At 40.7% G+C, this 23,079-nt stretch overlaps 1 protein-coding gene and 1 long non-coding RNA gene across 5 annotated transcripts in view; one reads left to right on the top strand and one right to left on the bottom strand.

Moving 5' to 3' along the window:
* The window catches only part of LOC106697855, a 13,714-nt gene extending 6,307 nt beyond the window's left edge, over positions 1–7,407 (bottom strand). The window contains exon 1 of the long non-coding RNA XR_002830323.1: positions 7,301–7,407. This is a non-coding gene — a long non-coding RNA (uncharacterized LOC106697855). The remainder of the gene's footprint in view (positions 1–7,300) is intronic.
* Positions 7,408–7,728: 321 nt separating this feature from the next.
* APLF (aprataxin and PNKP like factor) overlaps positions 7,729–23,079 on the top strand; it is a 60,051-nt gene continuing 44,700 nt past the window's right edge. The window contains exons 1-2 of one of the 4 annotated variants that reach the window (XM_014459393.2): positions 7,729–7,844; positions 21,098–21,169. In XM_014459393.2, the coding sequence (XP_014314879.2) occupies positions 7,812–7,844; positions 21,098–21,169 (105 nt within the window). In that variant the 5' untranslated portion in view covers positions 7,729–7,811. Of the gene's footprint in view, positions 7,845–7,951; positions 8,226–21,097; positions 21,170–23,079 lie in introns of those variants that run through there. The other 3 variants (XM_023757446.1, XM_006092984.3, XM_023757447.1) reach the window with 3 other exon arrangements.

The following is a 23,079-nucleotide window of genomic DNA, read 5'->3' as shown; positions in this document are numbered from 1 at the left end:
TATAAAAGGTATTAATCTTAAAATCAAATATACACATAATGTTGATGGTCTTTCAAATTAGATTTCAAAACTATAACCAAGGAATGACTTTGAGACATTTCACGGGCCCTGAAATGTTTTCAAAAGTTTATTCTCTCTTCTTAAAGGATTTTTAATAAAGCCGATTTAATATACTTGAAATCACATGGAAAGCTTTATCAAATATAAATTAATAAATATATTTTAAGTTTTTGCCTCTAAGAAAGGGCAAAACAAGTTATTTTGTTTGATATTTCTTAAAATACAGCAGTAGAATTTTAAGATGTAATTTAAAATAACAAAAGCTCCTTGTCGCTGCATTTTAAATTAGGCTGGAGGTGGGGCAGCGTTTGCACCTCGTGTATCAGAATAAAACGTTACTAAATTTACTAATCTTTGTAAGCAATTGAATCCTAGTAAAGTAAAATTCTTCTAAAAAGTTACTGAAGGCTTCCCATGATCCCTCTGTATATGCAAATAAGCCGATAGGGAATGCTGTTTAAAAATATTTTAAATTTAATAAAAAGGAGAATTTTAAAATTGTGAAATATCTTCCACTAATATTTATAGGATAATCTAATGATTTGCTATTAAAATACCAAATCTGAAAGTACAGTCACCATAAATGTGTCATGACTTTGACTTGTAATACATGGCCTTGCGGCACTATCAGTCAACATCCAGGAAGTAACCCTATAGGTTACTTTTTGTAAAAGAAAAAGATTTCCTTTTAAATTGAAGTTCTCCAAGTATAACCCAGCAGGAGGAAGACAAACCAGACAACCAACTGCCCAGAGACCACCTGGGGCACGGTAAAGTGAAGTATGGTAACAATTAATTCAGGTAAAAACTATAACTTTTCATACTGGTCTTAGTAGGCACATTTTTCCTTTACCTGGGAAGGACAGCACAGCTATCCCAAGGTCAGAGGGCTCGTTAGCGTGTCAACTCAGTGTTCTGGAGACCCAAAACTGTAAATTTAGATAACATGCCTAAGTTTAACCTAGGTTACCCAAGGACTCTAGATAATGTGTTTACCCAAAACTGTAATTTGGATAACATGTTGTCTCTGCTTCTGTAAATTGTTTTTTTTTTTTGTTTTTTTTTTTTTTTTGCTAACTAGGTTCCTCATTCCAAACATTGAGACAGCCAGTTTAAAATTAAGTTGTCATGACCTAGAGCAAAGAATATTCTTACATGATATTATTCTACAAGTTTTATTCATAATTTTTGATGCTTTACAACAGTATATTGTGCATTTATCTCAAACAAACTTACAAACTAATTCTTTGAATGTTTTAAGGACACTGAAGGGATTTATTCCCTCTTGGGAAGGCACTTAAGCATTCTATATTGACCTCTCTTGACCTTTTTTTGCCAAGAGGATTCTAATTGTCTACAGCTGTTATCTGAGCTCTCCGTTCGAGCTGGGATCATGAAAAGCTGGTACCATGGATCTGTCTCTTGCCCAATGGTGTAAGCTGGGCCCTCTCTGGAGAAGAAACCTGGGTTCCCCATGATCAATGCTGGGGCCCCGCCAGCAGGCGAGGGAATCCAAAGGCAGTTGCTGGGCATGGAGACCAGAGGGACATAGACTACCAAGGAGACAGAACTGAACCTCACATCACCCTGCTTGGCCCCGGAGCTTGGCTGGTTAGTCAAAGACGGGTAAGATTCCTCAGGGAGGAACAACCTAAGACAGGCACAGTCACAGAGGGGCCAGCAGAAGAGAACTTGGGGTTCAACAGAGGTGGGGCACAGATCCTCACCCCCCCAATGGTGCAGGGGCTTGAACACTCGCCCCTTCTGAGGAAGGTCTCCTGTCCCCATGGCTGCTTCTTGCTTCCCATGCCCAGCCCAGATCGGGACCCAGGTAACAGAAAGAGACTTGGCCCAGCTGAGATCAGTACCCAGACAACAGAGACTTGGCTGACAACAGCTACCCTATATCTACATCCAGCCTAACACCAGGAATGCTCAGGGCCTCCTCAAGGATGCAAAATAATCCTTTCCATTAATATTTACAGTGTAAACTAAGATTGTTGTTAGAGTATTAAATTTGACAGTAAAATAGCAGTCAAGTTTTCAGATTAATTAAAATTGGCTCAAGAAGTATTAACCAAAATTTTCATTTCATGGAAAAATTGCTTAACATGCAATGAACCTAAAACAGTCATATTTTTGTGCAAAAACATTAAAATTTAAAGTTATCTAGACTAAATCAAAAAAAGGGGGGATAGTGGAAAAATACCATGTAAGGAAAAATATCCTGTAACTAAATCACATCTAGAAAATTTTTTTTATTTATAATGCTAACAGCAAGATACCCAGGAAAACACACATGGTGTCAAAATAAGCCAAAGGAAAATCATTTGGACAGATATAAAAAGGACCCCAAGTAAAATTCACTTTATTAACCTTCGGTCGAGAATATGTTTGTATATTTTCAGAAAACAACTTCAAGACCATGTGGATTCCTGCAACAGAGAGGAATTCTCAGGAATGCTCCAGCCATGAAGACAAGAGGAGAGACAGTTCAGAGATGGAGACGCCGACGACACTTTGCCATGCTAGCAGTCAGCAGCTGTGCGTCGCTGCAGGTTGCACAGGATCAAACCAGAGAGGGTCGGACCTGCATTGCCACCATTTGTCCACCATCCAGAACTGAAATATCATTGCTGACATGTACACATAAGGAACTGTCGGACATTGAAACTTGGACTCAGAACTGTTGGACGTTGAAATTGGGACTTAAAACATTTTTTGTTCTTGAAATGTTATGCATAAGTTTTAAAATGTTTTGGGTTTTGCATTGGCATTGTTTTGTTATTGTTTTAATAGCCAGAGTTTTGTTCTTGATGCTTAAGTTTGATGCTTAAATTTTACTGTCATTATGGTAGCTTAAAAAATAAAAGAAGGGTGAGATGTGGGGAACTGATATAGGGTTAAGCCTCGGACTGACCTGTGGGCAAAGACAAAAACAATTCCCAGCTTAGAGAGCACAGTCCTCTTAGCATAATTAGGCTTGACCTTGTATAGAGCTCCTTAGATCTTACTCTGGAAGCTAATGGGCTGAGGGAAGTGCAACAAGAACAAAAACAAGTGAAACTTACAACAGTGTAACTTACTGTGTAACTATAGAAACCACTACCTTGTTTACCACTCACTATAAAATAAAGGCTCAGCTTGCCTTGGGATCTCTCTCTGTGGCCTCAGCCAGGCACAGGGAAGATCCACGGAGACTAAAGAGAGCTAGAGAGTTCTGAACGCTGTCTCCGTGTAAAACATTCTTCGCCGACTCCGTCCAAACCTTTGGGAACCCCTGGACCGCTGGGGCTGGCCCCCAGCATTACATATGTCTCCTTTTCCCCCTATTTACCCCTCCCTGGCGGCTCCTACCCCCCAGCACATGGCCCCCCCCCCTTGTGTCTGTGGCCATTGGTTATGCTTATTCTAATGCATACAAGTCCTTTTGGCTGATCACTTACCTGCCCGCCCCTCACCCCCCCACTCTTACCCTTCCCTCTGAGGTTAAATGGTCTGTTCAATGGTTCTATGTCTCTCTCTCTCTCGCGTTTTTTTTGACATGTGAATTCCTTTATTTTCGAAACCACTCAGGCTGCCTGTGTCCCTGGCAGATGGAGGCAACTTCTATGTCTCTTGATCTACTATTGTTCATCAGTTAAAATATATTTTTACTAGTGGCCCGGTGCACAATATTCCTTCGGGGGGGGGGGGGGGGGCTCTCAGCCTGGGCTGGACCCTCTCCAATTTGGGACCCCTTGGGGAAAGTCCGAATCCCGAACCCTGGGGGTTCGGGCCTAAACCAGCAGTCGGACATCCCTCTCGCAATCCGGGACCGCTGGCTCCTAACCGTTCACCTGCCTGCCTGCCTGATTGCCTCTAACCACTCTGCCTCCTGGCCTGATTGCCCCCAACTGCCCCCCCCCCCCCCCAACCGGCTCGCCCCCAACTGCCCCCCCCCCCTCGCCAGCCTGCTTGCCTCCAACTGCCCCTGCCTGCCGGCCTGCTTGCCCCCACTGCCTCCCCACCCCCCAGCTGGCCTGACCTCCCCTAACCACCCCTGCCTCAGCCCCGCCACCATGGCTTTGTCGGAAAGGAGATCTGGTCTCCTGGAAGGTCTCCCGGTCTAATTGGGATATTACCCTTTTATTAGTATAGATTGGTTTCAGAGAAGACAGGAGAGGGAGAGAGAAATAGAAACATCAATGATGAGAGTGAATCATTGATCAGCTGTCTCCTGCATGCCCCACAATGAGGATCGTGCTCACAACCTGGGCATGTGCCCTGACCAGGAATTGAACCATGACCTCATAGTTCATAGGTTTATGCCTAACCACTGAGCCATGCCAGCTGGGCAAAACTACTGTTTTTGATTTCAAAATTTTCTTATTCTGTTTTGACAGCACGAATTAGATGACATTCCTTTTTGATCTATTTTCCTCCAGGGAAATAGGACAGCACCAGATATCTATCTAGTGAGATTCCCTACAGTAATTGAATCTACTGCTTTAATGAAAAAGAGAAGAGGTCCCCAGTTGCACGTGGGGGAGTCATAGACTTTAGTGTGGACTCTTCAAGTGCATCAGTTTACCACTTGTAAGAATGTTGTAAGTGTCCCACAAAGTTTCTACAAAGTAACTGATCCTCATTCTGGCAACTCTGTACTGTTCCTGCTTTTTGCAGAATCTCACTGGCTCTCTTGGAATGCTAGTCCTAACCTTGTCCAACAAGGTTTATCCCTAGGGAGTGTGCCAAGCATTCCTAGCTGCTAGGTTTCGCTCCTTCCTTCCTTAATTATTGAGCCCAATACATGTCTGGCACATGATCTCATCCTTCCTGTTCTGTGTCTCAACCTCTCACTCTTCCAGTCCTCAAAAAAGAGTCTATTTGTAACTTAGGGTAAAAAGGATATATTGTTTGGAAGTGCATTTTAACAAAGAAGCAGTGCTACCCATTGTTAAAGCTTAAGGAGCAACATTCGTGGTGTTAACATTCTTCGTATTTAGTTGACTAATATTTTAGTAAACTCAGAAAATAGTTGATGAATATATACTAGAGCAGCCGTGGGCAAACTACGGCCCGCGGGCCGGATTTGGCCCGTTTGAAATGAATAAAACTAAAAAAAAAAAAGACCGTACCCTTTTATGTAATGATGTTTACTTTGAATTTATATTAGTTCACACAAACACTCCATCCATGCGTTTGTTCCGGCCCTCCGGTCCAGTTTAAGAACCCATTGTGGCCCTCGAGTCAAAAAGTTTGCCCACCCCTGATCTAGCCTCACTTCTGAATTGCACGTTGGAGACACTCAACAACTGTTACTTTTCTTCTTCTTTTTAATATTGTTAGTAAATGGGTTTGTTAGTAAACATCTGTCTTTCTGCTTGCTTCCAAAAAACATGGTCTTAACAAAAAAGAAGCGATTCTTCACAGATTATGATTTACTGAGTTTAGTAGAAATGCCTATTGTGAGAACACATTCCAACTATTTATTGAAAGTACCTTTAAAAATATGTGGGATTCAATTCTATTAAGCTCCTGAATACTCACTGTCTGTGGGAACTGATGCCTTGTCATTAAGGTCTTCACCTACAATTTGCAACCTCATCATAAACCTGATGGACATTTATAGTTTATATAATAATTGTTTATCAACTTGTGCCTAATGGGCAGGTACTCACATTTGACACAAATACTATCTGAAATGAATAAGAGGGTTACAATGACACAAAGACTCAAATATTCAATTTCATGATAAGTATTTTAGAAATGGTCTCTTGAAGTTATCCTACTTGCACAATTAATTATGAAGCAAGGATAATAGTCACTGAGGCTATCAAGCAACAGTGACCAACCACTATAAACAATATTTATAATTCAGCTAGGTACAGCAGTTAACTAACAATTGGGATGGTGAACACACAATACAATATACAGATGATATATTATAGAATTGGAGAATTGTACCCCCCAAACCTATATAATTTTATTGACCAATGTCACCCCAATAAATTCAATAAAATGTTAAAAACAAGTAAACAGAAAACTAATCTTGTACCTTTACTTCTATCACTAGTTACTATATTGAAAGTGTTTTGTATACAAGTAATTATAAGTTGAAATAATAAATAAAGGTGTTTTTTTTTTCCTAACTGAAAAAAAAGTCCAGTTTCAGCTAATTTCTCTGAGGTGTATGGTGTAGGCTTCCAAAATCAGTTGAAAGCATGCAGCTATTTTTTGCATATAAAGACAGCTTATACTTACTTAAAATTGGTTTATTTCATTTTGCACTTCCTTCTATAGTAGAGAGTGATGGTGTTAGAGGAGGGGTTTGAAATACAGCTAAATACTTCTTTTAACTTAGCTCATGACAATTTCCCTTTCTAGATGAGCTACTCACCTACAAGTTTCTGGACTTACCAAGGCCACAGTTGCTCCTGTTCATTTGGTTGTTTATGATCCAAAATAACTGGTGGTTAGAATTTTAGGGCCTGTATTCATGCAACAGAGGACTTCCTCTTGAGGCTTTGGGGAAGTAAAAAACCAAAGGGGTAAACACAAGTTTTATGAGTCATCCCCAAGTTTTTGTGATGCACCTTCCCGTCTCATCATCAAAACAAACCAAAGCCAAACCACCATATTCTTGAAAAGAATCTCATATTAGGAGAACATTGCTACTTGTTACTACTTCCAGGATCTCATTGGGGAATAAATTCCCCTCTCATTAGTTACTCCACAGGAGACAGAAGAAGGCTTTTGAATTTAACAGTGGGGGTCGGGGGTACCTTGGTGAGGGTCCTAAAATCCCACTAGACATCTTTCTTATGAGTCCAGTTTTGCCTGGATGCCTAGAAAACGATCCTCTTTCTGCCTTTTCTTTACGAACCAAACTGCCGAATTACCTCTGGAATTAGGGAAGGGCTCGTCCCCGTTCAGGTGTCACTCGGACGGAGATGGATCCAGAGGCAGGAGAGACCTGGCCGCGGGCGCCTCCCGGCTCTCGGGAAGCCCCCCACCCTGTCCAGACCCCGCAAGTCGGAAGAAGTGACCTCGCGTCCCCCCTGAGCCCCCCTTTTTGCGTGCCCCACGCAGGCTGCAGCTGACAGCTCAAGAACACAGCTGACAATAACAACTCTGAGCACCGGCTGTCAGTTCAGCTCTGCGGCGCTGAGCGGAGGCAACCCTGGCTCAGGGACCCGGCCCCGAGACAGCCGGCTGGAGGGCTGGACGCGGGCAGAAAGGGAAGGAATGAACTTACCCGCTGGAAGGTGCTGGCTTCTCTGGCAATTTGAGTCCCCTGGCCACTGAATCCCATCCCCCGCGAGTCCCCTGGCCCCGCCCACTCTAGCCCCGCCTTGCCGACTCTGATTTCGCATTGGCGCAAAGAGGAGCGCACCGCCCACTCTGATTTCACATTTGCGCAAAGAGGAGCCCGCCAATTTGGCCTTGGCGTGGAGAGGAGCGCGCGCTGATTTTTGAATTTGCCTTGGCGCGAAGAGGAGTGCGCTGCTGACTCTGATTTCGCGTTGGCATGGAGAGGAGCGTGCGCTGACTCTGATTTCGCGTTGCCATGGAGAGGAGCGCGGGCTGACTCTGATTTCGCGTTGCCATGGAGAGGAGCGCGCGCTGACTCTGACTTCGGCTTGGCGTAGAGTGGAGCGCGCTGACTCTGATTACGCGTTGGCGTAGAGAGGAGCGCGCATTGCCTTTTGGGATCGGTAGTTTTACTAGGGCGTCTCCGCTGGACCAGACAGGAGAAGGACGGCTCTATGGACTACAAGGTCCGGCGTCCTCCCAGCCAGGTGGGCGGTGGGAAGGGAAGGGGACGGGCTCAGCTGGGGTTTTAAACAGTAGTTGGGGTACTGGCAAAGGGGGAATCCTCGCTTGCGTCACTGGTCCAAGTGGAGAGGCAGGACTCGAGACGCGTCACTTGGGCCCCAGCTGCGGGAGAACTTGACACACCCAGGCCAATTTCAGCTCCCCCCCTGTGTTTTTCCGGGGGGCCTGTCCAGGCTCCGCGCGTGTCCCTGGAAGGCGGAAACGGCTGCGGGACCATCTCCTGGCGGAGGGGCCTGATCCTCGCCGCCATGTCCGGGGGCTTTGAGTTGCAGCCGCGGGACGGCGGCCCCCGGGTGGCCCTGGCGCCCGGGGAGACGGTGATCGGCCGCGGGCCGCTGCTGGGAGTAAGTGTGCGAGGGCTCGGCCGGACCCTAGAGCCGTGCAGCGAACGATCTCGCTCGCTTCTGCGGCCCTTTCCCTCCTGAACCTATTCCCCACCACGCCGGCCATGTCTGGATTTTAAAAGTTTGGGGGCAGCACGTTTTTCACTCAATTTGAATCCTCTCACACACGTTTCCCTTATGTTGCCTTTAAAAAGCACGGACTTGTGTTATCATCATTATCATCTCATCCAGTGGTCGGCAGACTGTGGCCCTGGGTCCAAATCCAGCCTGTTTTGGAATGGGCCTGCGTCCTAAGAATGGCCCTTAATTTTTAAAGTGGAAAATGTAAACAAACAAAGAACCTGTTAGCCTTTCAGGGGGAATAATTGCTCCAAGGGCTGTGGATATTGCCTCTTGACTTGACAAACCACAATATTTACACTAATATCTGGCTCATTATAGAAAAAACGTTTGCCAACCCCTGAATTTATGTTTTCTAGAATAATTTCTTTTAAGTTTTTGGCCTCATTTGTGTGACTGATGGCCTCACTTTTATCGGTATAGTCTTTCAGTAGCTAACCCTTATAGGGTGTGTAGTGTTGCAGGCATACCAAGTTCTTTAATCCGTTCAAAACCATGGGAGTTAGGTGCTCTTTTTATCCTCATTGTTCAGATGAGAAAATTGAGTTGTAGATCGGTTATTTAAAGGCCACACGTAAGGTTTTGGACCCAAAGTGGCACTAAGCTGTTTAATCTCCACCCTCTTTGGGATGTTTAAGAATTAGAAAAGTGGTCTGCTGCATTCTGAAATTTTGTAGCTTTCCTTCTAAATATGTACATGCATATTTTCTTAATAGTCAACATTTCTTTTTTAGTGCCCACTTTGTGCAACACATTTTGTAGACTAGCACTGTGGGGCATCCAAATATGAGACATGGGTTGATGCCCTCTAGTTTTCTCTTGGACGGTGGAGACAAACCTGTGCCAGTGAGCTAATGCCAGGGAGTAATGGGTATGGACTGTTATTCTGGTTAACCTCCAGTGTCTAAATGGAACCATTGGTATTAGCGCAAGAACCCTTCTCCAAGCAGGAAAAGTTGTGAGAAGGAAGTCAGTCCTAAAGGTGTGTGTGTGTGTGTGTGTGTTTGTACAGCTTAATACTCTTAAATGAAAACTACTGGTTTATTTATTTATTTGTTTAAAAAATATATATATATATATATATATGTTTGTTTTTAATTTAAATTCTTTATTGTTGAAAGTATTACATATGTCTCCTTTTCCCCCTATTTACCTCTCCCTGGAGGCTCCTACCCCCCTAGCACAGGCCCCCCCCCCTTGTGTCTGTGTCCATTGGTTATGCTTATCTGCATGCATACAAGTCCTTTGGTTGATCACTTACCTGCCCCCCCCCCCCTTCCCTCTGAGGTTTAACAGCTGTTCCATGCCTTAGCCCTGCCACCATGGCTTTGTCCGATAGGACGTCTGGTCTCCCGGTCTAATTGGGATATTACCCTTTTATTAGTATAGATTGGTTTCAGAGAAGACAGGAGAGGGAGAGAGAAATGGAAATGTCAATGATGAGAGAGAATCATTGATCGGCTGCCTCCTGCATGCCTCGCACTGAGGATCGAGCTCACAACCTGGGCATGTGCCCTGACGAGGAATCGAACCATGACCTCATAGTTCGTAGGTTGATGCTTAAGCACTGAGCTATGCCAGCTGGGCAAAACTGTTGTTTTTTTTAAAATATATATTTTATTGATTTTTTTACAGAGAGGAAGGGAGAGGGATAGAGAGTTAGAAATATCGATGAGAGAGAAACATCGATCAGCTGCCTTCTGCACGCCCCGTACTGGGGATGTGCCCACAACCAAGGTACATGCCCTTGACCGGAATCGAACCGGGGACCCTTCAGTCCGCAGGCCGATGCTCTATCCACTGAGCCAAACCGGTCAGGGCTAAAACTACTGTTTTTGATTTCAAAATTTTCTTATTCTGTTTTGACAGCACGAATTAGATGACATTCCTTTTTGATCTATTTTCCTCCAGGGAAATAGGACAGCACCAGATATCTATCTAGTGAGATTCCCTACAGTAATTGAATCTACTGCTTTAATGAAAAAGAGAAGAGGTCCCCAGTTGCACGTGGGGGAGTCATGGACTTTAGTGTGGACTCTTCAAGTGGCATCAGTTTACCACTTGTAAGAATGTTGTAAGTGTCCCACAAAGTTTCTCCAAAGTAACTGCTCCTCATTCTGGCAACTCTGTACTGTTCCTGCTTGTGCAGAATCTCACTGGCTCTCTTGGAATGCTAGTCCTAACCTTGTCCAACAAGGTTTATCCCAAGGGAGTGTGCCAAGCATTCCTAGCTGCTAGGTTTTGCTCCTTCCTTCCTTAATTATTGAGCCTAATACATGTCTGGCACATGATCTCGTCCTTCCTGTTCTGTGTCTCAACCTCTCACTCTTCCAGTCCTCAAAAGAGAGTCTATTTGTACTTTAGGGTAAAAAGGATATAGAGTTTGCTTTTGGAAGTGCATTTTAACAAAGAAGCAGTGCTACCCATTGTTAAAGCTTAAGGAGCAACATTCGTGGTGTTAACATTCTTCGTATTTAGTTGACTAATATTTTAGTAAACTCAGAAAATAGTTGATGAATATATACTAGAGTCAGATGGGAGGGATAAAAGAGAAACAAATCTTTACTCTCAAGAAACTTAAAGTTTAATAGGTATGAGAGACATAGAAGCAAGTAACTAAATAAGTCACAACCTCAAGTGGGACTGGAGCCAGTCAGGCAACCTGAGTGAGTGAACAGGAAGGAAGTAAGGCTTCCTCAATATGTCAGTGATTATGAAGTGTTAGAATAGGTAGAATTTTGGTCGGTGGAGAGTGGGTGGTAGGGAGGGAAGGTCCCTTTCAGACTAAAAGAATGTACCATTTCAGCCTCTAAGGTTTAAAAGTGTAGGCATATTGGATAATCGGATAAGTGCTGACTAGACTTGTGGGATAATCATTACAACAATGGTCCCATTTAACTTTTTACAGACAATATTTTTATAGCACTTGTTAGTTAGCAGTTTTAGGCAGAATTGAGTTGAAAGTACAGAGTCCCATCTACCTCTGCCCCCCACCCCCATCTGCAGCCTCCCCCACTATCAACATCCTGTACGACAGTGGTATGTTCTATAAACTTATATTGACATGTCATTATTGCCCAAAGTTCATAGTTTACAGTGGGGTTCAGTCTTTGTGTACATTCTGTGGGTTTTGACAAATGTGTAATGACATGTATCCACCATTGTAGTACCACACAGAATAGTTTTACTGTCTGGAGAATCCTCTGTGCTCTGTCTATTCATCCTTCCTTTCCCTCCCAGCACCTGGCAACTAATGAACTGTTCACTGTCTCTATAGTTGTACCTCTTGCAGAATATCATATCAATGGAATCATGCAGTATGCATATGTAGACTTATCAGATTGGCTTCTTTTACTTAGTAATATGTACTTAAGTTTCCATAGCTTTTCATGGCTTTTTAATGATGAGTAATATTCCATTGTCTGGATGTTCTATAGTTTATCCATTTACCTACTGAAGGACATCTTGGTTACTTCCAAGTTTGACAGTTATGACGAAGGCTGTTTTAAACATCTATGAACAGGATTGTATGGTAAGAATGTATTTAGTTTTGTAAGAAACGGCCAACTGTCTTCCAAAGTGGCTGTACCATTTTACATTTCTACCAGCAATGAATGAGAGTTCCATCCCAAATCTTCATCAGAGTTTGGTATTGTCAGTGCTTTGGCTTTGGGCCTTCTGGTAGGTGTGTAGTGAGTTACTTTTCTTATGTATATAAAAATTATCTGCCTTTTTTTTCATATGCCTTCATATTTCTGTACGAACTCCTTTCTCTGGTAACTTGATTCCGTAGGTGGTTTCTGGATATCTGTGTTTTTTAAAGCTTTGAAGATGATTCTGTTATGAAACCAGAGTTCAACACCACTTCTAGACACACTGTGAAGGATGCTTGGCACAGAATAGGTCTTTAAGAAAGGTCTGCTGAACTGGACTAAATAAGTAACAATTAAGAAACTTTAATTTACTAAAGTCTCAAATGAGGATTTAAATGCAGTTTTGTCCTCCTAAACTTTTCTTATGCATTTACTCACTATGTTGTCTCTGTCATAATATATTGATGATGAAGATGATGTTCTCACACTTGTATAGCATTCACTCTGCAAGCTGCATTGCAAGCAAACAGGTTAGGTGAGTTGAAATTTCAACAGCAGCAAGTCAGCACATTTCCATCATAATGGCTAACAATTCAGCAACCTTGAATTAGGAGATCAGAAAGTATTGGATTTTACTTTTAAAATCTACATGATCCACATTTCATCAGCATTGTGGATTAAATAGGTATTTGTGAGATAGCCTGATAACCTTACCTGTTATTCTTATGGAAAAGTATATTCACAAATTTCAAAAAACTGCTTCACCTCCAGTATACTAATAACCTTTGTAAGCTTATTTGTAAATTGGAGTCTGCCTAGAGCAGTGATGGCAAACCTTTTGTGCTCGGCGTGTCAGCATTTTGAAACACCCTAACTTAACACTGGTGCCGTGTCACATATAGAAATTTTTTGATATTTGCAACCATAGTAAAACAAAGACTTATATTTTTGATATTTATTTTATATATTTAAATACCATTTAACAAAGAAAAATCAACCAAAAAAATGAGTTTGTGTGTCACCTCTGACATGCCTGTCATATGTTCACCATCACTGACTTAGAGAGCTTATGGCCAAAACCAAATATATTTTCTCAAAGTTGTCCTTTCTTTTCTTTTTTTTAATAATATATATTTCTATTGATTTCAGAGAGGAAGGGAGAGGGAGAAAGAGATAGAAACATCAGTTATTGGCGCCTCCTGCACGCCCCCTATTGGGGATTGTGCCTGCAACCTGCATGTTCCCTGACTGGGAATTGAACCAGGATCTCCTGGTTCATAGGTGGATACTCAACCACTGAGCCACACCGATCAGGCCAAAGTTGTCTTTTCTTAATATCATAAATTGGACTTGGGTAAATTCCAAGTGAAATAATAAACATCTTATGTCAATTAGCTTTTGCTCTTATGAGGTGTAAGATAAACTAATGTGTAAAGTTATGGTTGAGTCTCGGTGTTGGTGATTGAGCTTTGGAGTGTATGCTGGACCCCATACTGGGATGCTCTCTAGATAAGAAAACTTTATGGCTTGAATACTGCTTTATAGTAGCCAGCCTGTTCAATTCAGGTCTTAATTTTAGATTTTATTGACTTTACACATGCAAACACACACACACACACACACAACACACACGCTCTTTGAGGAATTTTATGCAAATCATGCTTAAAATAGATCTTGTTCTTCTTTGGGTTTGTGTATTTTCCCATAACACAAACTCAGATCTCAGGTGGTTTTCTATTTTCTCTACCATGAAAGTTTGAATTGGTCTATTTTTTATTAATTGTTGATAGAGCAAACTAGATAATCTTATGTGAAATCACTGAAAAGTATAAAGTACTGTCCAAGGAAATTTTTATTCTCTGAGGCCTTAGTGGGCTATGTAATTTATACTGGAAAAACAACAACACACAAACAAACAAATTTTACCTCTTTTCTGTTCTTATATTTATAGGAAGCAGGCTAAATGGGAACATTGAATTATTGAGTTATATTTGTCTATGATATTCAGAAATTTCTCTGGGAAAATATCTTAAGAAAAATTAACTGGTGTTGGTTTTTCTGTAAATACTTATAGGCAAAAATGAAATGAGTGGTACCATTCTATTCTATCTATTTCAAGGTCCAGTAGCTATTCTGCTTTTACTTTATTTAGGTTTATTTTTAGGATTTTGGAAATAATAAACAAATAGGTTAGAGACCTTGATTCAAAACATCTAAGCATTTCTCCTGGCAGCACAAGAAAATCTTCATTTTGTTTGACTTCAATAAATGCCAAAAATGAATATGTGGCAAACAAGTCACACACAGTTCCTTTATGTTTTTATGTTTCTCTCTTTTCTTCTGGCACAAACTTTTGATCATAATGCATGAAACATTCAATTCCAAACCAGAAAATCAAAGATAAGGGAACCACTTTGTATCAATGCAAAGGTTATATAAAAACAGAGAGCCGTGCCCCCAGTCAAGAAACAATATGAAGAATTTTAGTAAGAGGTATTTTTATAGTACCTGAAGAAAACTGCTGTCACTTTAGTGCTGCTTAAGGAGGAGAGGAGTGACTTCAGTATTATCCTTCAACCTGGGTATCCATCAGGGTTTCTTTTCTGAGTTCCTGCCACATGATACCCAATTCTTTTAATATTAACGTTCTTGTTCTGGAGTACTCAGTTTAGTTAGCTTTTCTGTTTCTTATATTCTTTCTCTAAATGGCTGAGCATAAATGAATTTGTTATTAGTTGTCTAGTATCAACATAACAGTTGCTAAAGTAATGGGTATTAATCATAATTGCTCTTGGCTGTAAGTAACACAAAAGTGTAGATGGCAGCTTAATCAAATAGGTTTTTCTTCTGTAATAGAGAATCACAGGGGCATTCAGTCAGGGCTGGTGCAGCTACTCCAGGAATGGACTCTTCTGTGCTCCTTGCTCAGCCTTTGCATATGGTTTTCATGTCTGTAGTCGTGGATGGCTGCTGTACTTTGAGGAGTCAGATTTAAGCAGGAAGAAAGAAAGGCAGAGGGCAAAAGGTGAATGCCAGTTGAGCCAGGTTCTTTTTATCGGGAATTCAATCTTTCCAGACGCTCTACTCTGTTTTAAAATATAGATTTTATGGTTTTAATCAGGTATGGTGAGGCCAACTGATCAGGAGATGATTGCCATTGAAAAGACAATTTATTACTCACAGTTCCCAAGGCAAAGAAGGGCACACCATGCAGGGCCACACCAGAAAACCCTAGGTCAGTAGAAGGCAGAAGGTGGAAAGAACTAGGAAAACTGGAGGGGAAAGCCTTTACTGTGGCTTTCTCCTGAATGAATGGGCAAGGCAAGGAAGCAGGTTAGGATGGACTGGTTTAAATAATTTATTGAGCTGAGGTCCCTTGGGGCTGCCCTTAGTTGTCTGATGCCTAGCCCTGTGGTGATTAGGGCAGTGTAAGAGCCAGGGAAAGCCATGGGATTGGGGGTAAGGTTTTGGATTGGTTAGTTTGCATATGAAATGGTGCACTTACAGGTGAGTCATTCATTTATTATCTCTAAGAATCCCATAACTCTGGGAGGGGTAGTTCTTTTCTTGTCAGTAATGTCCTAGGTATCAAAGCAGAAGATTCAGAAGCTAGAAAATGTGGTTAAAACACAATCCCTCTTATATCCTTTGCTAGAACTGTGTTTCTTTGCCATCCACCACTACAAAGAATTCTGGGCACATTGTTACCCGAATAAATTGGAGTACTATTAGTACTGAAGAAGAAATGAGTAGATATTGATTAAGCAACTAGTAGCATTTGGTACACAGTGTCACATGGGAAGAATTAGCATCTAAAAAGTATAGGTGTAGTTTAAATTGTGAGTTGCAAATTCAAATGCCACCAGAAGCCAGGTATGCCATAAAGAGTAAAGTGGGCTCAGTGGAAGATTACAGGGAGTGCTGGTGAGATGGAGGGTGCGTATACTCTTCAAAGTAAAAATGAAAAAACAATGTGATTTGTGACCTATTAGCTATCAGTTGTGGTGCCTAGTTAAATTACATGTAATAGAAAGATGCTTATTAATTTTACTGAAAAGACTATAAATAGAAATATACTATATTTATCATGTTATTTAGCAATCATGTACACTACATTTTCTAGTTAACTTGATGGTAACTCTTACGTACCAGCATTTTTGAAATATTAGTTATTTTTTCCTGAACTTTTCATTTTGAAAGATTTCAGACCTACAGAAAAGTTGAAAGAATAGTACAATGAACACACATATATCCTAACTTAGTTTAACTAATAGTTAACATATTGTTTTATTTAATTTGTCTTTTTCTTTCTCTTGAACCCATTTGAAAGTATACTACATGTGTTATGGCACTTTATCCCTAAGTATGTCAACACGTTTTACCTAAGAACAAGGATGTTTCTACATAAATAGAAAATAAATACACACATTCGAGAAATTTGTAACTATAATAAATTTTAATATTCCACATTCAGTTTTATCCTACTTTTCCAATAATGTCTTTTTTTAGCATTTAAAACAATTTAGGATCCAATCAAATATTATCTGGTCCTAGCTGGTTTGGTTCAGTGGATAGAGTGTTGGCCGGCAGACTGAAGGGTTCCGGATTTTATTCTGGTCAAGGGCACGTACCTCAGTTGCAGGCTTGATCCCTGGCCCTGGTCCGGACACATGCAGGAGGCAGCCAATTGATGTGTCTCTCTCACATAGATGTTTCTCTCTCTCTGTTTCTTCACCTCCCTAACACTCTCTAAAAATCAATGAAAAAAATATCCTTGGGTGAGGATTAACAACAACATATATATAATCTGTAATCTAGACCTGTTCTGTCTTTCATAGCACTAATGCTTTAGGAGTCCAGGCCAGTGATTTCATAGAATGCCCACAAGTTTGATTTGAATGATTGTTTCCACATAGTTAGACTCAGGTTAAGCATTCTTGGTAAGAGTATTCCATAGGTGATGTGAACTGGGAGTAGCATGTCAGGAGGCCCAGCTCTTGGTTGTTCTGTTTGCCGTGATGTTATTCGTGTGATGAGTTGGGGAAGGTGGTGCCAGACTTCTCCTAGTGAAGAGGACATTCCCTTTGTGAGTAGCCTGTGGAGTGATGCCTTGAGACTTCATGAATATTGTTTCCCATCAAGCTTTCACCTGAAAATTAACATCCATTGATCCTTTACTGAGTCAGCCCATACTTTGGTGGTTACAAAATAGTGATTTTTGGGATACTTTTTTTTCTTCTACTTTAGTAGGCATTGTTTTATAAAGAAAGGCTTTTCCTCCCAGCCTTAGCCCCACCCCCTTTCTTGAGTTCAGTATGAATTCATGGATTATTTTTGTATTGTTTGTGTTATATTCCATTATAATCATTATTCATATTGATGCCCAAGTTATTCCCAGTTTTGCTGTCCATCTGAACTGCTGGATGTGAGATGTGTTTTCAGCATTTCCCACTCAAGGTGTGACTACTCTTCTGGGAGTGATATTATCTGTGACTCACTGTCCTCTCTTCTCTTTTTCTTTTCCTCCCAGTTGCCACCTGTCGGTTGCAGCATAGGTCCTGAAGCTTGATCTTCTGCATTTGATGTCTCTTTCCCCTCTTACATGGAAATTAAAGTTTGTGGTGATGTCTGTTTCCTAGTACTTTAGATGTGTGATATAGTTGGTTTTATTTGCTTTATTTATTGATCTTAGATATGGTGGGAGGTATGTGGTATGATTAGGATTTTTATGTGGCTACAGTTATTCTATATGAAACTGGAATTCCGTGATTTTAACTATTTTTATGGCTAAGATACCAAAATGTCTGACTTTCAAATGAAGTTTTCATTTATTGATGACTCCTATAATCAGTAAGCAAACTTGGGGTAAGACTTTAGTACTTTTTGAATGATGTTATGTCATTTGTCCCTACTCTCAATAGCTTCTAGCCAGCATATTCTTTTTGAATCCTGGGGTTTCTTTGTTTTTCTATAGCCTTTCTCTTTCCACTTGCAGACCAACATTAGTCATTTCTCCTATCCCCACGCCATTGTCAATGCTTTGCTTACTAAACCGTGTCTACTCTATTCTGTACTGTGAATAGAGAATTGGGAATTTAGATAACACATCTTGTTAGACTTGGGTATGACTGTTAGAATAAACAGGACCAAGTGAGAAATGAGGCCTCTTGGAGCTTTATTTAGAACTTAAATTTTATCAGAATGTCTACTTGCTTGTTAAATAGCCATTCTGCTTTATTTCCAGTTTTGTTCGTATATTGTAGTAAATAATCTAAAAAATAATGTTTAACCTAATGATGATGAGGGCAGTACAGTGTTAAGAGCAAAGGTATCTCTAGAATCAGATTCTGTGAGTTCAAATCCTGGTTCCACTGCTCACTGGCTACGTAACTTCACATAGTTGCTTAATGTCTCTGTACCGCCATTTCTCATCTATAAAGTACCGCCATTTCTCATCTATAAAGATGAAGATAATAGTATTTTCTTCACAGATTTTGTGAAGATTACAAAGGATAATACATGATATGTATAGTGTTCTTGATATATGATTGCTGTTACAGTTAATATATTAATAACAATGTGTGGATATTCATTCTGCACAAGGAGCAGTGATCAACTGTTAAAGTAAGTAGGTCCTAAGATATTTAGGATAATTTATTTGTGACCTACCACCTACCCTTCTCACCCCATCCTGAAATTAAAATAAGCTTTAATGATAATTTATTAAACCTTTAAGCTTTCCATTGAGAAAACATAATATTTTTAAAACTTACTCATTTGTTAGAGGTATGGTTTAAAAGGGACGATTATAGCTAAATGCCTGAGGGATGTTAATTTCAAAGACTTTAAAGCACTTTTTGGTTCTTTATAGAGATGCATATCTAGCAATGAAATTACATTGTGTGGAGTCATATGACCACTAGAGGTCATATTATACTTTTATATTATTTAAAAATCTTTCTTGCTGGTGTGTCTGTCAGTGAAGCCTACTTCAGACAGATAGGAAGAGTCTATTATTACTTCCTGCAAAAATATAGATTGGAAAAAAAGAAACCTAAGCTGGACAATTACAAGAACCATCATTATGTGTCATGGTTTTATGTTTGACAGTTTATTACTCTACTAGAGGCCTGGTGTATGAAATTCGTGCATGGGAGGGGGGATCCCTCAGCCCAGCCTGCACCCTCTCGCAATCAGGGACCTTTTGGGGGATGTCCAACTGCTGGTTTAGGCCTGATCCCGCAGGAATCCCTGTGGATCGGGCCTAAACTGGCAGTTGAACATCCCTCTTACAATCCGGGACTGCTGGCTCCTAACTGCTCGCCTGCCTGCCTGATCGTCCCTAACCACCTTTGCTTGCCTATCTCCCCTAACCACTTGCCTGCCTGCCTGATCACCTCTAACTGCTCACTGGCGTGTGGGGCCAGCCAGGGCGAGGGGCTGTGGTCATTCTGGTCATCCTGCCATTTTGGTGACTGGGCTTTTATTATATAGGATAGTATTGGTTAGCAAATTGACTTGTATTATTGAACTTAACAATGAGATCTTAGTATTCGAGTTAGAAATATAAACTTCTTACTCTCAGCCACAGAATAATTTGCATTTATTGAAACTATGTCTGAATGATTACATGTAGATGTAGAATCACATGAATATTTTCCTCACATATTTTTATTAATAACAGTATGAATTTGGAGGACTACCTACTCAAAAATGACCTACAGAAGTTACTTAAATTCTCTAAGCTTTCAATTTCCAAATATGTAAAATGTGAATAATAGCTATGACAGTATTGAGTACTGTTTATAGTGAATCTCAACACTTAAGTGAAAGCTGTATGCAAATGGTAAGGTGGGTTACCAGATAACTGCTGTTGATTTTGGCCCACTAAGGTACTTTATTGGGAAGATTATAGGAACTTCTGAATTTCTATCCTTTCTTTTCTGGTAGGATACGTTATAGTTTATATTTACTTTTCTGAAATAACCATGGTGGCTAATAGTGGCTAATTTTAATAGGGCTGCCTTTAAGATACTTAGTTCAATGAAGGCCTGAGAGGGGGCAGGAGTGAGGAGGAGGGGAGACAGTGGGGGAAAGAGAGGGGATCTGTAATATTTTCAACAATAAAAAAGATACTTTATTTTAGAAAATATTCTAAATATTAACTTGCAGCTGTGTGAAAAATTTATGGATGTGGAATTCATTCTGCTGTGATGGTTGATGTTACTACTTTTCAGTTACCGTCTTAAGTGTGGAACTGTTCTCTGGCTTTAAAAAATGGGTATTGATTCCTGGTAGTTTCACATTTTGCCAGGTTTTGCAAATCTAATGGATTTAATTGAATTTAGGCATTGCTGTAGTCTGCTTTTACCTATAATTTTGGTTTTGATGTGGGTAAATGATAGATACCAAGGTAACCATAAGATGGACCAAATAATTATCCTAAATTGTTGCTTGAAATGTTGTCATATGAATCAGCCACAAATGACAAAGGTAAGCTGAACTATTGTGTTTATAGCCATGCAGCCAGGGCTTGATTGGCAATTTTAGCATTTAAAGTGCAAACAGTTTTTAAACGTTTGTATGCAGAAATGATTGTGAGCATAAGTAGAGCACTATTGGTTCAAACACAGAAAGCAAATTTATATATTAGATGATAGTCTCGTCTTCACTGTAAACATTTGATTGTCACTACTCCCTCTCCTACCTTCCTGTTGTCTTAAGTAGTGTTGATGGCTCCAGAGCTCAAACGCAGGTCTGCTTGACTCCAAAGCCTATAGCCTTACCTTTTACACGTAGTAGACTGCTGCTTTTAAAAGCTGTTGGTCATCATAACCTACACTACATTTCCTGTATTTGAAATATTTTCTAATAAGTACATATTATATAGATTTTTTCTCATTTTATTAATATTATTGATAAGAATCCCCACTAAATGTTTGCCTTGAACGGAAACCATCATGTAGGTTTTGGGATCTGTTAGATTGCAAGCTTGAGTCTCTGCTTAGCCATTTATTCTCTGAATTTGGGGCAGGTCTCTTAATCTCTGAGTTGTTTTGTTTTTTTGTTCAATGAGGACAATCATGGTTTGTTGTGGTTGTTATTGTTGTTTTTTGGGGAGGTGGCTGTATTTGAAATTTTTATTTTTTTCCACTGTAGATAACAGACAAGAGAGTGTCCAGAAGACATGCGATTCTTGAGGTGGTGGGTGGTCAGCTTCGAATCAAACCGGTAAATATGTTAATGATACATTTTAACGTTTTGTCTCTCACTTTTTCCCAGCTTCGGATCAGAGGGGCTTATTTTTTAAGTTATGGAAATAGGAAATTAATGTCAAAACATAATTGGGAGAAAAAGATCAAACTATTTACCTTCTTTCCTATAGGGCAGTGTTACATTTACACAGAATTTAATGAAAGATGACTACCAGTTCACATGTACATGATTATTTTGTTCATGACTGGGTATTACAAATAAGATCCTATAAGAAAGCTCATAACAAAGTCACTTTAAGTGTTATAGAGTTATATTTTAATAGATTTCTATACCTCTTTGTGTAGAGTTGACTATTTCTAAAATTTAGACCTTATTCAACTTTAGGATTTTAAAAATAATTGTAATTTGAAAGTTCCTGTTAAGGGCTAGACTTTTAATTACTTGCTTTTAGTTTAAGCACTGATATGTTGTAGGGAAAGCAGGTTCTGAGAATATACTATGTGATCATTCCTTTTCATTTGCAGAATCTATTGTATAGGAGAATGAAATATGTGTATGAGGGTCCATTTATTTTAGACTTGATGCTGGTGTGTTAAAATTATTAATATGGAGTGAATTTTATTAATTTATAACATTTAAAAACCTACATGTATGTTCATCTTAATATGAATAACTTCCTGTTGTTTTATTAGTTCTTTTTTAAATACAGATAGTACTTTTATTATCCAATGTTGAACTATCTCCAAATTTGAGAAATATCCTTTTAATTCTAGTATTCAATGAATTCACACCACCTCAACCTTAAGTAAATACCTTTAAAGAAAGTTTGTGTCTCATTCTACATTGTCTTAGTGTCTTGAAAAGTGCTAATATCTGTAGTCGGCATTCTTGCGGGGGGCCCTTTATTTACCATCAGTTATTTGTCTTTGAGTCCAACTATCTTATTCTTCATAGTGATACTTACTCGACCATAAGCTTATTGAATATAGGGACATTGACTAAATCTTCATATCTCTAGAATCTAGCATAATAGTTAATATTTATTCAGTTCATGAGTAAATGCTGCAGTGAGAACTATATGTGGCATTTCTAGGAGTGGGGATATCATGGATTTTTATAAAAGTACTAGAGGCCCGGTGTACGAGATTCATGTACTCAGGGGAGGGGGGAAGGACCCTCAACCCAGCCTGCGCCCTTTCACAGTCCAGGACCCCTCAGGGGACATCCCCGGAGGGGTCCATAGAGCTGCCGCAGCGGTAGGAGAAGTTCCTGCCACTGCCGCTACGCTCACCATCTGTGAGCCTGGCTTCTGGCTGAGTGGTGCACCCCCTGTGGGAGCATACTGACCACCAGAGCAGCTCCTGCGTTAAGCATCTGCCCCCTGGTGGTCAATGTGCATCATAGCGACTGGTTGTTCCACTGTTCAGTCAATTTGCATATTAGTCTTTTATTATATAGGAGGACTAGAGGCCTGGTGCACAAAATTCGTGCCTGGGTAGGGTCCCTAGGCCTGGCCTGTGGTCAGGGCTGATCTTCCCTGGCTGCCAGCAGCCAGCCCTCCCCCCTCTGCTGCCACCAGTCGCCCTCTGTGTGTGGGGTGATCGGTGGGGGGATCGGGGCCCCAGCACCGCCCAAGTCTGCCTCCACCCACCCCTAGTTTCCTGTTCCCTATCGGGCAATCAGAGCCTGCTGGCCGGGGGAAGGGACCAAGAGGTTGGCTGGCAGGCCCCCAGGCCTGCGGGCTGGGGGCAGCTCCTGCGTTGAGCGCCTGCCCCCTGGTGGTCACTGTGCATCATAGCGACTGGTTGTTCTGCCGTTCGGTCGATTTGCATATTAGCCTTTTATTATATAGGACTAGAGGCCTGGTGCACAAAAATTTGTGCAATCGGGGGGGTCCCTCAGCCCGGCCTGTGCCCTCTTGCAGT

The sequence above is a fragment of the Myotis lucifugus genome, unplaced genomic scaffold (genome assembly GCF_000147115.1).
Source record: "Myotis lucifugus unplaced genomic scaffold, Myoluc2.0 scaffold_108, whole genome shotgun sequence".
NCBI classification, from domain to species: domain Eukaryota; kingdom Metazoa; phylum Chordata; class Mammalia; order Chiroptera; family Vespertilionidae; genus Myotis; species Myotis lucifugus.
This window is presented reverse-complemented; position numbering and strand designations above follow the sequence as displayed.